This window comes from Ochotona curzoniae, unplaced genomic scaffold, assembly GCF_017591425.1.
Source record: "Ochotona curzoniae isolate NIBS_2020 unplaced genomic scaffold, NIBS_Ocur_1.0 scaffold_2587, whole genome shotgun sequence".
In the NCBI taxonomy this organism is placed as follows: domain Eukaryota; kingdom Metazoa; phylum Chordata; class Mammalia; order Lagomorpha; family Ochotonidae; genus Ochotona; species Ochotona curzoniae.
The window spans coordinates 3,152,438-3,169,806 of NW_024467096.1; the positions used below are offsets into that span (position 1 = coordinate 3,152,438).

At 53.3% G+C, this 17,369-nt stretch overlaps 1 protein-coding gene across 5 annotated transcripts in view; it reads right to left on the bottom strand.

Annotated features, from left to right (window-relative positions):
• Window positions 1-17,369, bottom strand: part of MYLK (myosin light chain kinase) — a 104,140-nt gene that overhangs the window by 55,211 nt on the left and 31,560 nt on the right. For all 5 annotated transcript variants that reach the window (XM_041002643.1, XM_041002644.1, XM_041002642.1 and 2 more), the window contains 2 exons: window positions 14,630-14,746; window positions 6,302-6,388 (listed from right to left, as the gene is read on the bottom strand). In XM_041002643.1, coding sequence (XP_040858577.1) covers window positions 6,302-6,388; window positions 14,630-14,746 — 204 coding nt within the window. The remainder of the gene's footprint in view (window positions 1-6,301; window positions 6,389-14,629; window positions 14,747-17,369) is intronic.

A 17,369-nucleotide genomic window follows, 5' to 3' on the forward strand; every position in this document is an offset into this window, starting at 1 on the left:
AACTGCTCAGGGTCCCTGTTCGAAGGAGAATGAATGCCCAGGTAACACTCCACTCCCGCCCCATGGACCCTGATAGTGCTTCAGGCATCAATTCCAGGGGAGCAGGTGAATCCTTGCACACATTTTATTGAAAAGAAGTCTTAACTCTGATAGCTCCTGGGTGAAAACTATTAAGTGCTGAGTCTAGACAGGCAATTGAATCTAGAAGTGAAGCTGCCTGGCAAGTACCCTGGGCTTAACCTCTGCATTTGGAAGCCAGCTGGGGAAGCTGGGGCCAGGCAGGGCTGGGTGACCCATCTGCAGCTTCTGCCCCAGCCTGCCTAAGCCCTAACCTCATTCAGGTCTCAGGAGCCTTCCTTCCATGAGTTACTTGAGTTACTCAATTGAGTGTCTCATTGAGTTACTTGGACTAAAGGTAGGGTAACTGAGTCCTGCTCTTTCCCTTGTACGTGTGTACACACACACACACACACACACACACACACCACCTCCCAGGAGTGAAGAAGGTCAGAGAGGAGAAGCAGGGAGCCAGAGTTAGCAGCCTTGGGTACAGGCAGGTTCTCTGGATCTCAGCCTCTCTGGGGGACATTTCCCTTTTTGGACAGCAGCTGAAAATAGACAACATCAAATCCTTCACAATTCCCCAAAGCCAGTATTAGCTTTCTGCCAAAGGTTCCCAAAAGGGACATGGGCTGGTGTAAAACCGCAGTGGTGGTGGTGGTGGGTGAGGGGGTTATACTCGCCACAGGGCTGTGATGGCTGGCAGGGTGAGGAGAGCCCAGAGATGCAAGGCTAGATCTGCTTGCCCTGTGCTGGGGCATGTTCAAGATCCTGGTGACTTGCTTCTCTCCCCTGTTGCGCACACACAGGCCTCCTTCATCCTTTCAGACTGGGATGGGGGTGCAGGGAGAAACATGACTTGTTTTCCTAGCAGTAATCTCTCTGGGTAAGTTTCCTATCCACCTCCGTCACAGGAGAGGCTGTCAGGATACTGTGAGGATGTTTGTGAAGGAAGCTGCCCAGTGGTGCCTGCAGGATCGAGGAGATGCCCTCCAGGTGGTTCCTGTGGAGGGCCTATCTTGCCCTTCAATGGCTCAAGGACACTGGGAGAGTACAAAAGGGAATTCAAGGTGGTAGTAGCTCAGCAGGTAGCTACCACAAAGTGCACGTACACACACTCACACACACACAGAAGCAGATGCACAAGTGTCAGAGCCTAACTATTCACAGTGACCCACCATGGGGATCAGATGGTATAGAGTGACCAAGGCCAAGAAGGAAACACTCCAAGGACACTCTACACTCTCAAGGCACAGAATGCAGAGCCCTTCTAATATGGAAGCTCATGAGTCAATTAGAAGCATACAACATAAACACGCTCAGGGGCCAGCCACTCCTCTAATCACGAGAGCCCCTGGGTATGCTCACTGATCTCTTTCCAACAGATCTGCAGCCTCTCTCCTCACGGACAGGAGCAGTCCCCGAGTTGTCATCCAACCAGTAGGGTCCCTCTGTTTTTTATTTTTCTGAGCCCTTTCTTAAGCCCATGGATCTGTCCCTCACTCCCCAAAATGCCGCTCGACATCTGGAATCCCCCCTCCAGCCAGAACACCTTAAAGCTGGCCCTTATGCTAAAGGTCTCCTCCTGCCAGGATGAGTCTGCTGCTGTGTCACCTCAACTATGCTTGCTGTAGTCTTGGGCTTCTCCATCCAGATGACACATGCCTTGTTTGAACTGTGTTACTCCAAAGTTTTCTAGCCAGTAGCCTGCTGTCACAGCTGGGAAAGGCCTGGGATTGGCCAAGGGACCCCTTCCCCCTTGGAGAGAAAAATAAGGCAGTTCACAGGGATGGAAGACTTGGCCCAAGGCCACCCATTCAAGACCCTGTCTCCTTTCTAGCCCAGGAACTTTGTTCTTATATCCCATTCCTAAGCACTGCTCTTGGACTTAGCCTAGTAAACTGGTCCCAAAAGATCCACCATGGGTGTCCTTGCCTCCTCACACAACCCTCTGCTCCACTGGGGCAGCCATGGGCCCTTCCTCCCTAAGCCTGTGCACCTGTCTTTGGCTCTGTCTCTCAAGGTAGGGGAGAACCTGTTCTCGGCTGAAGGCATACATAAAGTGTTTTGGAAGTGTGGTGTGTTCAGTTTCCATCAAGAGGAGGAAAAGGTAGCCACAAACAGGATATTATGGGGACAACTGACAAAAAAAATTTGAATGTGAACTGTGGATTAAATAATAGCATTGTTTCAATGTCAAATTCCAACCTCATAATTCCATGATGGTCATGTTCGTAAGAAGCAGGAAAATCCAGTCAGCTAGATATTCTTCAGTTTGGTTTAAACTGCTATCTATCTACATAAAAGAATAATAGGGAAATCTTCAAATTCATGGAAAATACGTATTCTGAAAAACACTAAGTGTGGATGTCACAATATTTTTTGCATTAGAATATGGGTATCTTCACTCCATTTTTTTTCAACAAACCTTATGAAGTACCCCCATATGCACAGAAGATGACAACAGACCAGAATGTGAACAACTGATGAGTTCAAGAGTATACAACAAGAGCTCCTTATCCTATTCTTGCAACTTTTCTGAACATTGGAAATATTTGTCAAAATAGTTGTTTACCAAAAATTCTCATTGAGACATAACAGCCAATAGTTTGACTGGTCTCAGGATCCAGGAAGTCTACTAGCCACCACCCTCTCCCTCCCAGCAGCCCTACCCGCCTTCCCCTGCTTCCTCCAACTTGCTGCTACAGGCCAGGGGGAGCTGTGCCCAGCCTTATGCCATTGGGACCAAGGACAGTCCCAGGACTATGGAGAGGGGCACATGTTGTGGCAGAACACAGGTCTGGGCTGGAATCACCCTGAGCAGTTGTGCGACACCCTGAGAGGAGGGTCAGTTTACCTCTCTATGGCTCAGCTCCACTCTCCTACGGGATGGGAACAACCATCTCACAGTGCAGTGAGACTCGATGGAAATGAGGGGGACTCATGCAGAACACCTGGGGGTTACATCTGCTGCACAGGTGTGGTTCCAGCAGCAGCTTATGGGGGTCAGGTACCCTTACAATGCTGGTTCAAGCTCCCAGCTTATCCTGGGGTGATGGTTCAAGCTGCCTCGTGTATCAGTGGTGGGTGCCTGGCAGTTCCCTTGTACTTCTGTCACTTCTCTCCCATCCCATGACCTGGGTCTTCCCCTCAGGCTGCCTGGTACTGCTGGGCTGAGGTGGGTGGGGCTCTCAAGCCCCATGGATTGGAGCTATTCTCTTCCATATTCCACACACGTGCCCGCAGGATAGCTGTCCCAGCTGGGACAGGGGAGGCTTCCACATATGCGAGACAAGAAACTCGCAAAGAGGGATTTCCTCCTTAGATTAGGAGCTTCCTGGCCCTGGGCAGAAATGCACGTGCACGCGTGTGCGCGCGCACACACACACACACACACACACACACACACACACACAGCCCACCCCTGGTACAGTCAGAGCCGAGCAGGGCTGGCCAGTGATGCCCTATTGCAGCTGGCATAATCCCATTTCTGGTGGGGGATGAGGGTGTTTATATATTTATATAACTGTATATAGCTGAAAAGAGGGACCCTGAGTATATTTGAGAGGGAGTGAGTGGAACTGGAGGTGAAGGATGCTCATATGGTACTTTGTGCATTTCTGTTCTGTTTAAAATATTTAAGAAGGCATGCATGAGTTTATATAATTTATGGAGCTAGTAAATAACACCAACTACCCTCAAAAAGGAGAAAATAACGGGGCAGTGATGCAAGCATCAAAGTCACTGCCTCCATTTCCCATCTCAGGGCAGTCATCTCAGGAGACTCCAAGAATAAAGTTCCCTGAGGTGTCTCTCAGGCACTCAGGGAGGTTTCTGAAGGATGAGAGTACAGGTGTGTAGGCCAATAGAGGGGCAATCAGTCCTGTCTGTTAACATTGGCTGTGCCCAGAGCTAACAGGTTTGGGGGTCTGGAGGTTGGATGCACGGGCCTGCAGAGGCATGTGGAGGACCAGGGATGGTGTTTGCAGATGCACATCCCTGTGCTGGGGTGTGGGGGTGATTTTCTAAGTCCAGCACAGAAGTTCTCAGTGCAACACAGCAGATCCCCACTCAATAGTTGAGCATGGTCTCCAGGAGCTGGTCCTGTGTGTGTGTGTGTGTGTGTGTACATGTACACCAGCCCTGCCCATCTGATTAACGCTGACCTAGCCTCCCATACACACATACTCGGCTTCCAGCTTTCATACCGCAGTGTGTTCTGCTCTCCAAGGATGTGGTCAAGAGCAATACCCCATGCTCCCCCTCTGCCCCCACTTCCGCTGACCAAGACCGACAGCATGGGCACCCCCCATCACAGCTGGGTTTCAGTCTTGGCCAGCACTGGCATCACCTGGGATGTAAACAAAGGCAGAAGCCTGGCTCCTACCCCAAGGCTCTGAGGGAGTGAATTAGCTGGGCAGCATGAGCTCAGAGCTCCACCATGGATCTCACAGCAGCTGGGGCCAGGAGCCACAGCACCAGAGTCTAAGGATGGCAACTGGATTAGGATTTTCCATGCCCCTTGCTCTTGGGATGTAGTCTATTTAGGGTTTCCAACTTGTGTCTGCTCTGCTCCTGTTTCCCCACCCTCATGGTTTTGCTCAGAGAGACTGGGAGCCTGCTCTCACTAGACTTCTCTCATAGCTACCTAGATGCTTTCCGACAACTTGGTCAGTGTCCCCTGAGTGGACATCTAGCACTGGTCAGGTGGGTTAGCCATCACAAGGAATGGGTATCTTGGTCAGGCTGCTGCCACAGGCTAAAAGCCAAGTATCTCTCTGCCGGCCTGCAGGCAACCCTTGGTTCATCACTATGAAGAGAAGTAGGTTGCTTTAAAAGAGCAGAAAAAAAGAAACATTACAAAGCCACCACACACTGCCACATACTAGACAGAGAAGCTGCGTTTGAACTCATCAGGCTCCATTCTGGTCCTCAGATGGCCCCCGGAAGTAACTGCCTGTTGCCTGCTTTACAACAGAGGGCGCTGGAGAGGCCCACGCAACTACATTTTCCTGAAAACCTAAGCCTTCAGGGAAGAGTTCCCTGAACAAAACAGGTATGCATGTGGGAGAGATGGCTGCATTACAGTTGCTGAGGATCCATTCCAGGTTCTTTCTTCCATTAAAACACACACACACACACACACACACACACACACACACACACACACACACTGTAATATATGCTACATTGTAAGTATGCAAATTATATTTGGTATGAAGATGAGCATGTTAATGCAATGAGTTGAAACACTGTCTCTGACCTCAAAGTTCATCTTCCCTCCTGGTTTTCTAAGCTCTTATGATCTCTTTGCCACAGGTACAGGTGGATGCTGGGTGGAGGACATCCACAAAGAGAGAGGCAGCTACTGGCCATTTACACCATGTGAGGTGTTTCAGTGAATCCAGGCCGTTTAGGGAATCTATGGTGGAGGCGGGAGGGTGAGGCACACATGCCCTGACCTGGGGGAGGGGACAGCCCATGAAGGGGGAGCTCCTGGGAGAGAATGGTTACTTGAAACAGAAGTGGGAAAGAACTTGAGGTTGGGTGGGTTTTCAGTGGGATCTTACCAACAAGGTGACCCATAGAGGTAGGTATCATGGCTAAGGCACATCAGAAGGAATTTGGGGGAAGGCCCATGCACTGTGTGGCTTGATTATCAGGTAGCTGAGTAAAGGAGTTGGGGGCAGAGCAAGGATACTTGCTGTGCAACTCGGGTGCATACTGTGTGCACCTATGTGACAGGGGTGCCCAGCATACAAATGTGTGAGAGGGGTCATTTGTACGGGCTTTTGTAGGCACTGGGACCACTGGATATCTCAAACTAGAGCAAAAAAGGATCAGAGCCACAGCTTAGAAAGCTCCCCCATGGGACAGGAGTGCCAGCATCCCTTCCTGTCCAGCTCCCTGCTAATGTGCCTGAGAGGACACCAGAGATGATCCAATTCCTTGCCTCCCTGTATCCACATGGAAGACCAGGATGAAACTCCTGGCTTCAACCTGGCCCAGTCCTGGTCAATTCAGCCATTTGAGGGAGTGAACCAATGGATGGAAAATTTCTCTTTTTCTAGCTCTGACTTTCAAAGAAATAAATCTTCAAGGACTGTAAGCTTTTCCTGGCAGTGCCTATGGAAGCTCTTGCAGAGTGCAGATGAGAAGTGAACAGGTGCTCAGGAGGCTGGGCTCTGGGGCAGCCTGGCCCTGCTGCTGTGAGGTGAAGAGGAACGGAGCCCATACTCACTCTCTGTTCCTAGCACGGGGGGAAGGGAGCTCTTGGGCCTCCGGGATTTCATCTCCGGGGCCTTGGCATTCTCGCTGGCTGGGGCATCTGGAACAAAAAGAGGTGACAGGGACATCAGTTCAGAGGTGTCCATGCAAAATCCCCCTCCCTACAATCATGGTTATGGGCCCCTTCCCTCTGCCTAGCCTTCCAACCCTACCCCTTCACCCCCTTGTGGTGCCTGCATCAGGCCATGGCCACCTTCCTCCAGGAAAGCACCAAAGAAGGAGTGCCTGCTATGCTGGGCCTGATAAATCAGGTGGAGAGAGTACAGGCGCCCAGCAAGATGGATGGGCAGGCTCTCCCGGGAAGTTCCCCCACAGCAATGTCCCGGGCAAAACTGTCTCCCTCTGCCCGCCTCTGCACATGCTTCTCCATTGGGGCACATGGCCTGGATTCTCCCCCCAAATTCACTCTGCCTAGAATGAGGACTATCCTGCTGTAGACAGAGGGCCTGCAGACCTGCCTTGGGTGCTGAGCTGGAGGGCTTACCACCTCTGATTTCTCAGGGCCTCCCAGGCCTCATTCCTCACTCATTTTAGAGATTCCTGCCACCACCCCATTCCTCACCCCAAGCAAAGAAGACCCAGGGAAACTGCAAACCCCTAAAACATTCCCTTACCTGCACCACATTGGGCAGGTGCATACCCTACTCCACATTAATGCAAAGCATGCATGGCACTATGGGATACTGTCCCTGGCTGCGCAGCAAGGAACAGTCACTCAACAGTCCTGCTTGGGTAGCAAAAGCCCTCACTGGGCCCCTAGCTGACTCCCCTCAGGACTTGCAAGAAACCTCTCCTCCTCTATCCAGAAATTCAGCAAAGGGGCAGACTCAGTGGGTGTCATTCCCCCACTGAAAGCACTTCTGGGGGTTTCAGCGTTGGGGAAATCACCCCCCCACCCATCACCCCCCTTGCACTCCCTCCCTGTCCATCCCTTTCCTGTGCCCCCCATCCCCACCCCCCAGGAGAGGAAGCTCACAGGGAAGGAGGAGGCAGTGGGACTTTCCAGCCAAGGTTTTGGCCACATTCCTGTGGCTTGGCTAGAGAAGCCTGGGCCCCTTTGCTGTCCAGCTGCCACTATAGGGCAGCCCTGGCTGATCTTGCCAGGCCTGGGCTCCAGAGACTAGGAGAGGCTCCTGGGTCCAGAGAGCCCAGAGTGGAGTGGTCAGGGGTGTCCACAATTGTTTCTCCTTTCACATGGCATGTGGATCCCTTCCTTGCTCTGCTTGTGGGAAGTCCTTGACTGAGGCCTAAACATGAGCCGGGCCTCCTTGCTCACTCAATGCCTGCCTAGTCTCCATTAAATGGGTCCTGTGCAGGATCAGCAGTAAGAGGGTGTCCCTACCCTAGATGTGCCCTCATAGCAACAATGACAAGGGTCTTTCAGCAGGCCCAGCAGTGCGGACAGGGTTTAGGGGGGACATGAAGCTGTGAGAGACTGTCAAGCAGCCCTGGGGTGCCTGCTGATTTCCTTACTAATTTCCATCTTGGCAGGAGCAAAGGCACCCCAGAGGCTGAGCTGGGGTATGTGTGTTGGGATCCCTACCTCTACAGCTGCCATGTGGACATGGAGGTGGACCATGGTCATCCTCAGTCACAGGCAAGCTCTCTGTACCTACCCATCAGCCCAGTGGTTCTTAGCCTTGGCTGCATTACAAGTATCTGTACGCAGGTATCTCACTAGCATCCTTGACCGTGGTTTAACTGGCTTGGGTTGGGATCTGAGCAGCAAGATCATCCAGAAGGTGCACAAATGGCTCTAACACATGGCCAGTGGGAGTCTCCTCCAGTTCTGTGTGTGTGCGCGCACGCACAAATGTAAACACAGGTTTGGGGGATACATTGGAGGGGGCCTCCAAGAGCCAGGAGAGCCTGGCAGGGCTTCCCCTTTGGCATTTGGGGAGACAGGGTGCCTTGCACCAGGGACACAGGGCCAGACTAAATCTTCCTTGTTCCAGGCTTTCCTTTTCTTCCCTTCCTTCAGTGTTAGCACTTTTGACAGTCACTAAGGACAATTTCCAGAAAGGGACTGGCAGAAATGTGTTGGTTGGGATCTCTTCTCAAAGGAGGGCACACAGCTCTGCCTGCTCCAGCTCCAGCCCTCTATCTCCAACTGAGTGCCAGGGCATACCAGGAGGGTATGCTGGGAGAAGCAGGCTGTTCTGCTTTTTGAAATTCAGAGGCACATTGAGGCCCAGGTTAGCAGAAGCTGAGTACTGTTTTCCTGGATTCCTGAGAGAAAGGCAGTGAAGGGAGGGGATTGTTTTCTCTCCCCACAGGGCTTTGCTGGGGTCTGGCAGAGGTGAGCAGTAACTTAGGATTGCTTTAGGCAACCTGGGGAATTTGGGCATATCATAGGCGTTGTCCTGGGTCTCTGTCCATGTTCATGTCAGGGCCACAAACATGGATCTGACCTTCTTGACACCATTGTGCCCTGAGGCACAAGGTGACAACTCAAGCATCCATTGGTTGGGGGCTTCTCCACTTCCAGAAAGACTCCTACAGTGGCACTGGGGTATGAGGCTGGTGGGTGGTTATGGGGGTACACAACCTTGTAGTCATTACCTCCTGTGTCTTAGCTTTTCCAAGTAGGCCAGCAGGAAAGTGGCTGGAGCCCCAGGGAGGGAGGCCCTGGTCTCTCCCACCCCAGTGCCTGCAGCGGGAAGGTGGCAGTGGGGGGTGTTTCTCGTGCACGCAACCACTGTGAGGTCTGGCCAGCAATGTGAGCTGCTGTGAGAACCAGAGGGAGGAATGGGCTGGAAGGACCGTGTGCTAATCAAAACCAGCCTTGTGCTTACATGGCTGTCCCGGGGGATAAAAATAATAGTAATAAAATTTAAGAGCAGCTTGTATTTTCTGTCTATTTTAATCATTTTGTGATGAAATGGAACTCCATTTCTAGATCTGAGCACACATCCCCCCTCATTCCCTGCCTGAGGCAGGGGCTGGAGTCTCAGGCTGACCTGGTTATGCCCCGCAAAGAGGTGTGGGGGAGGGAAATGGACAGAGGTGTGGGGATGTGGGGGGGCCTCAGCTGAGAGAGAACATATCCTTATATGGGTAGTGCCTCACCCCTCTCTACTCCTGAACTTAGAGCATGCCTCGCCTAGGGGCAGCATTCTTCTCCTCTGTCTCCCCCAAGAGGTTGGTTCCTGGAGCTTGGACCCTGGGGAGGTCTTGGGAAGTTTCTGGGGACTCCCCAGGAGGGAGCCAGGGAGATGGGCTAGGCTCTAGCCTCTCCCTCAGACAACCCAGTCCTCCTCTCTGCCCCTTCCTCCCTCCCTTCATCTCTTTCTCTCTCTGCTAGCCTGATAACACAGACTTCTCATCAGAAGACTTGAGCTCCCATCTGGCACTGCTGTTGGGTGGCTGTGAGTCCTTGGCCAGGGTTCCTGGACTTTTCAGAACTTGTTCTTCCTCACGAGGAAGCCTGGGGTCACGAAACCCTCAGGGGAAAGAGAGGGTGAACTGCACAACAGTAGCTGACACTTGCTGGGCACTCACTTGGGGCACACACTTGGCTCAGGGCTGCACTAAATGTTGTGGTAGGTTGAACCACACTATCTGCACAGATAGGAGTTCCACTCAACCTACCACTCGCCAGCTGCCCATGATGACTGAAAATGAGTGTGAGCTCAGGAACACGGCACCAGGATGGGCCACATGTACTCTCCTGGGTATCAGGCCATGAAAGAGAGATGGGTGACACTCAGCCAGGGACTGCCAGACTTCCTGGTGGCGACAGTGGTGATGGCAGTGGTTTCCAGGGGTCAGGAGTCTCAACCTGGGCAGATTCCTTCCCAGCTGATTAGAGGGAGACCCTGAGCAGATGACTCAATATGCTCAACTGGCCCTCAGCTAGCACTAACATTGCCCTCAAAACCATAGCGTCAGGGTCAGCGGTGACCTCCTGGTGCCAAATCCTGTAGCCAATGCCCAGGTGCAACTTGCTATAGCCTCTGACACATCGCCCTTGATTCTTATCTTCTTGAAGTTCTTGCCATCCTCCCCTAACCCCCTGGAATCCTTCCCCGGGTCCTTCGCAGATCCCCGTCCTGCTCCTCTCTCTCAACATTGGACTCTGCCTCCTTCTTTCATGCCACCTCCTTCCACATCCACCAGGGACCTCGCTCCACTCCTCTAACATGTGGGTGGCTCACCACTTCCTGCTGCCAGCTGTGACCTCCCTTCTCAGGTCCAGGCTCTTACCTATGTATCCAGGCCCACTAGGAGCACCTTAAGCTATGCACCCACAGAGAACTCGCTCAACTCTTGCCTTCTGGTTTCAGAGGATATTGCTTCCACTGATCTTCAACCCATACAAAGACCAAGCATCTCCTCTCACTTCCTGTTCTCTCTTCCCACAGTCAACTCATCATCCAGTCCTATCAGCTCTCCACCAGAACACACCCAATATTAGCACTCCTGTCGTGTCCATTCTGCCTTGACCCTTGCCTGGGCTGCCACAGTAATGGTTCCCAGTGGTCTCCACTCTTCCTTTACCCATCCCCAGGTGTGGTCATCACATACACCCAAGGGAACCTATCCAAGTATCGACAGTGGTCCCACCACACTTTGAATATGTATGGTCTTGCAGCCCTTGACCTCATCTGCACCCTGGCTCAGTGCCCCCACTAGCTGGGCTACATTCACACTCTTAGATATCAGCTCAGACGTGTGCACTCACTGCCACCTCTTCCTTTATTCCTTTAGGTTTCGGCTCAAATAGGCTTTCCTCCAGAGGCCTCAGCAACCACAGCATTCCCTGTCCCACTACCTGGGGCCCCTCACTCCTCAGGTGAGATTACTGAAGACTCTGAAGTATCTGTTATCTGCACCATTACCTCTCCAAGGCTTGAGAGCAGAGGTTTTTCTCCTGTTGATCATTATTTTCAACACCAGCCCATTCCTACAACAGCACCTGGCTAAGACTGGGGTGTGCATATATTGAATGAATGAATAAATGAATGAATGACGGCATGGGTGGCTGCTGGGTCCCTCTCCTACATACATACTTGTGGCCCTCCCTGGTCAGGAAGCCTCATCTCTTGGGTGGCAAAGGTTGGGACCCTTGGTCAGTGGAGCTGAGAGGGGAGGTCTAAGCTGGGCACTGCTGGATGGGCCAGTGAGGGCGACCCAGGTGCCTTTGAATGCCCGTTTTGGGATTCTGGCCCAAGGAGGATTCTGTTTCCTCATGTTTCCTTTGGGGCTGAGTTGGCTGTAGCAGATTGCAGGAAGGTGTGGGCTTGGAATCCGGCACACCTGAGTCCTGCCAGGTGATTCATGTTGTAATTCCTCACGAAGGGTGTGGTTCCTATGCTGGCCCTATTATAAACCCTGTGACCTGCGGAGGCTACCAACCCCTGCTGAGCCTAGGGCTGCTCACAGAGGACACCCTGTCCACAGCAGCACAGGGTACAAATACCAATTGGAGAGGGCAGAACGGTGGGACAGTCTGGCCTTGTTGGCACTGAAGATTCAGTGTTTCTCTGGGTTCTCTGGCAAGTCCTTATCCTTTAGAAACTTCTGCTCTCCTCTGTGTAACACAACTACCATTCATCTTCTGCTGAGTTTGGAGGGAAGGGCACGGGTTATGCCTTTTCTTAGAAAAAGCCTCAAGAGTCATGTTTGGAATAGCCAGACTTGCTTGTATGATCAAGGACATCTCCCTCCTCTTCACTCTAAGGGGCAACTGTTTTCTGGTCAGCATGGAATAGCCACAGCCCCGCAGGACTCATTTGCATGAAGTCTCTACACTTAGTACCATGCTGGCTGCAGATGCATGGTCTGAATGGTGTGGGCACAGGCTGAATGATCACGGGTGACTTTCAGGGGAAAGAGCCACTCCCTCAGTTGAGAAGGGAGAGCCCAGCATCAACTGTGGACCTCAGGCACACCCAGTGGAGAGGTACTTCACTGCCTCCCTGGGAGAGATACAGGATGAGTCCCACCTCCAGGGCTGGCACCTGGAGGTGAAACAAGATGGGAGGAGCCCACACAATAGCTGGGGTGTGGAATATGCCCTAAGACAGGAACATCTTCATTGCACTTTGATTCATAATACTGCTGAGTAATTACGGTTCTTTCTCCCTCTCTCTCCTTCTTTGTAAATGTGCCTCAACCCATGCATATATTTGTAAATGTGCCTCAACCCATGCTTTGCCTCTGATTTCTAAAGAATGCTGGGACCCACTGATGTCCAAGAATGTTATGCCTGGAGTGTTGCGGCGGTAGGGGTCAGGTGGGAGCACCAGCCAAAAGGAGGCAGCCAGGTGCTAGGGTCTGGCAGGAAACTCAGGTCCCTTGTGGCTGGCCTGGCTGTGGCTCCTGATAGAAAAACAAAGCCCAATGTGGCAAGAGGCCAGGCACAAACAACATGCAGGAGCATCTCACAGACAACCTTGGGAGGGAGTGGAGAGGTAGAGGCTGCCCTTTTCTTCTCTGGAAATCCAACTCTACTCAGAGCCAGTCCTGATATCTCAGCTGGCTTTCCTCCCACCAAGGTTTCTAGCTCTTCTTCCAAAAGCGCCAGCAACTGACTTCCAGTCAGGGGCCACACCCTGCCCTTCAGGGATTTGGAGAGATCAAGATAGCGGGGAGAGTAGCAAACTCCTCCAGCTCCCTGCAGACAGGGCCCTGGGAGCCTCTCAAATGTGTTTCTGAGAGGAGAAAAGAGAACTTTCACTTTGCAAACAAATCTGGGAAAGGTGCTGACACTTCTCAGATAAGGAGAATGCATCTGGCGTGGCTGCCATGGCAATGTGACCTAAAGGGGCCAACGGCTGCAACAGCAGGTCTGTCTCAGTAGCAGCCAAGCTTCCTTGCAGATTGGTGGGAATCAGCGGGAGTCCCCAAGGAACAGCCGGGCTGTCCAAAATAGGCTCCCTGGGGTCAAGTTCCCAGGAATGCTAATCTGTTTTCAGACAGCACCGATACAAAAGGAGTAGGACCCTGGATGGCCAAGGTGAGGAGAGACTCCCACACTGGAGTAAGCCACAGCAGCAGCTGCCCCTTTATACCCGGAACCCCACTCTGCACATTGCCCCAAGCCCAGCCTGGAGCTGACCTTCACCTCTAAACTGGCAGTCTCACAGCCCTGGGACAAGCACATTCACATAACTTGCAGGAGACAGAGCAGACACTGGGCCATCTCAGCTTGACTGTTGGCTATAGCTACTTAACATGAATTGTCATTATGAGTGTGTGTGAGTTGTTGTTTCCAAAGACTCGCCCCCTCCTTCCCCTGCCCTTATGCCCAGTGGACCTCAGCTTTGTGATCAGGAAATCCGATGATAAAATCCAGAAGGAGAACAAAGACGGCGTCTCCTGTGCAACAGCAGTAAAAGCCAGCCCGGAACCTGGAGAACTCAGGCAATCACCCTGTGGAGCCTGAGCAGCAAGGCTGCCCTCTGAGACGCCTTATTTGGACACTGGGTTTTGACATGTCGTGCATGGTTATTAACCAGGCATTTCAAGGGTGAGAAATGTGTTTTGCAAAACTACCTTTTTAGACATTTCCAGGCAAGTACCAAAATACAGAGAGGGAGAGAGGGCATTGGCTTGTGCATCCTGGGATGGGGCTCAGGCCCTGGCTTAGCCCAGAGTGGGCCGGGAAAGGGAATGCTTGCTCTCTCCGAATGACCCCGGATTCTTCTGCTCCTGGGTCCTCAATCTGCATGCCTCACATGGAGAGAGCCACAGATACACTTGTGTGGTTTCTGAAGGTCAAGTCCAAACCCCTGCCCCTCTGGCAGGGGAATTCCACTAGATTAGATGGTCCTGAGCTTTCTCCACCGACTCCTCCCCTCCCTCCCAGGCCACAGTGGGGCTGTTTCCTCTCCTGCCCCCAAATACCCGCAACTCACCTTGCCCGGGCCCCCACTCTGCTCCCCTCTTCTGCGCAGGACCCAAATCTGTGCTGCCTGGGCCTGACTGCCAGTGCCCACAGTAGTTGTGACTGCCTGGGAAATGTTTTGAAGTCACTTTCCTGTGGGTGTGTCTTCTCTCCCGCCTGCTGCCCCTTGCCCCCTTGCTGCCTGGCTCTGCAGGCTCTGGGTGTGGAGGGCCAGCAGCCTCTCCTTCTGGCCCAGGAGTGCAGGACCACGTGGGCCCATCAGGTGGAGCTGCTGATGCTCTTGTACCTGCCTCGCTGTGACCTGACACCCACAAAATGCCTGTCTTCAGGTAGGGGTGGCCTTGTTCGGGGATGAGGGCAGGGAGGGCTGAGAAACAGCGTTCCCCATGGAAGCATGCATGTGTGTGTGTGACAAGGGGTGAGACCTACCGTCCACGGTGACCTGGCAGGAACACTCCACCTGGCCTGCAGCATTCTTGGCTACACATTTGTACAGGCCTCTGTCTTCTGGCAGTGCCTTCTCAATGGAGACGGAGCACAGTGAACCTGGTGGGGAGAAAAGGGGGGATGAGTGAGCCTGCTGACACCATTTGCCTGGTCACCTGCTCTACTCAGGTGAGTGTCACACACCAGCCTGGCATCCCCAGGTATTTCTTCCCTACCCCAACCATTTCTCCTTCAGGAACCCCATCTCCTCCACTCAGAGAGCCCCCTGCTGGAACCAGCATGGAAAGCTCCAGGTTATCAGCACCAGATGCAACCCAAGCCCTCAAGTGCTCACTTTGGCAGCACATATACAATCGAAGCCTGGACGTAGGCTTTCGCCAAAAGTGGAGCCATGTACATGTGCACATTCCTGCATTAGGACCAGGAGAAGGTGGATGGGGCAGTGGTTCTGGACAGGCCTCTGGGAAAGGAGCTTTATAGGCAAAGAGGTAGGGGGCAAGGCAAGGCAGGAACCTGGTCCAGCAGGGCGCTGGCCTGAGGGACACTCTCCTGGGAGGAAAAGGGTGACTGTGTCCAGGGCCCCCAGAATTAAGCCTTCTCAAGGCACGTGTGCACCTAAACTGAAGACGGCACCAGTGAAGGAAAGCCGAGGGCTCCTCCCCTCACTGTGGACACTCTTCCTCCTGCAAGCCCCCAGCGTGGGCCTTCTTGGCCCCCTACAACATCTATTCTGACCTGGCTGAGGAAAGGTGTCAAGCAGGTGCACCCAGGAACCTGGGCTCTGGGACTCACTCATGCAGTTCTTTCACCCTGGCACTAGCTGCTTCTCCTCCAGGGGTCCCCTTAGTGGGGGGAATTTCCCTTAGGGTACGGTTGAGGGAGATAGAGAGCAGCTGATGACTGGGTCAGCTGCCAGGTCAGGCAAGACAGCAATCACCAGGTTTCACCAGTTCAGACACACAAACAAGATGTTCTACCCAAAGTTGCCTCTGTGATCATCACAGGAGGAAGAAGAGTCTGGGACCAGAGCCTTGTGTGCCCTGTTGCCTGGAGCCCCATCCCTCGCTGTCCTCCCAACCCTACTAGCCCCGCCACTGGAGCCCCATCCCTCACTGTTCTCCCACCCCTACCGGCCCAGCCACTGGAGCCCCATCCCTCGCTGTCGTCCCACCCCTACCGGCCCAGCCACTGGTACTGGGAAGCAGAGCTGAGCGCCTCCCAGTGTAGATGTGTGTGTGTGGGCGGGGGGAGCGGTGCATCACAGCGGGCATTCGTCCCTAACAGGTCTTTCGATCTGTCCGGGGCTCTGCCCCTCCCCTTTGGAGGCACGTGCTAGTACAACCAAAACCACATGGGAGGACCTCAGGGAGGCTAGACAATGCCCTCCCTCCTTGGCATTTAGGGCCTGTATTGAACAGCCAGAGGTAGGCTGGCTGCCCAGTAGCCCACTCCCCCCTCAACTTCCTACAACCTTAGAGGTACCCAGCTCCCCTTCCCCGCACCCCCTCTAGGGCAGCAGTCCAGTCCTCTCCCCATTGTGATTAGGAGAAGAAATATGCAGAAACTGCATCAAAAGGGTTTGGATGTTTGATTTCTTTTTCTTTTTTCTTCCCCCTCCCACCTCCATCCCGGGGTTGGGTTTTTAAGAAAGTGAGAACCGTGAAACTGGGGAACAGGAGCCAACTGCCTGCCTGCCTTCTGCAGACAGAAGTCCCCATTCAGCTGAATAGACAGGGGGATGCTGAGCTGACCTCCGGCCCAGGCTTTACAAGGGGAATGGACCCCATCTTGCAATGTCCCATCAGTCTGCATGTGCATGGCTGAGGCCCTGGCGGGGTGGAGGGGCAGTGTTGGGAAGGGGAGAGGGAGCAGATATCCTTCCCATCCCAGCAAACATCCTGTTCAAATCCTGGATTTTTCTTTCAGTTTCAGTCCCTGAGCTGTCTTCAGCCTTAGACCAAAGTGAGACACTTTACAAGAGAGTAGTGAAACCACTGGGAGATCAGGGGCAGGGGAAGAGGGGAGAGGGGGGTATGTGGGTCATGCCCCCGCCCCTGGGGAAGGCATCAGAGGGGGCAGTGGGCTCCTCCAAGCCCCAGCTCCTGGACCCCCAGCCACATGCATAGCTGCCTTAGATGAGGAATTGGTATTTCCTGTGGGACTGCTCATTCCTGACCTCTACAAGCAAAGCTATTTCCCAGCGAGGATTTTTTTTTTAAAGCGCTTCAGCCTGGTGGGGAATTTTGAGAGGGAGGAGAGGGGGAGGGAAGAGGTCAGAAGCAGGAATCCACAAAGCTGCTCAGCTGGAGCTGGGCCTGGGAGCGCCCCTCCCGCCAGGCCAACAGGGCCTGAGGACACTGGCTTCCTCCCTGGGTCTGGTGGGGGTGGGGAAGAGCCTTGGTCTGAAGTCCTGGGTGCTCTACAAGCAGCCTGGTCTGGGCAGCAGGAGCCTGCCTGAGCTAAGCCACCAGACAGGTCCAACGCAGGGCAAGGCGACAGAGGCATTCAGGTCCAGGTTGCCTCCTCAGATATGGCATCTTCCATGTTTGGCTACTTGCCTCAGCTGGATTCTAAATAACACCCCCACACCACCCACCAGCCCAGCCATTCACCAAGCACATGCTGCAGAGCCACTGCTGGAAACCACAGGTCTGCATCCCAGGTGGCTGGGGAGGGCAGGGGAGCATGTCATCATGGATGTATTTTTTCTCCCATGCCTGGA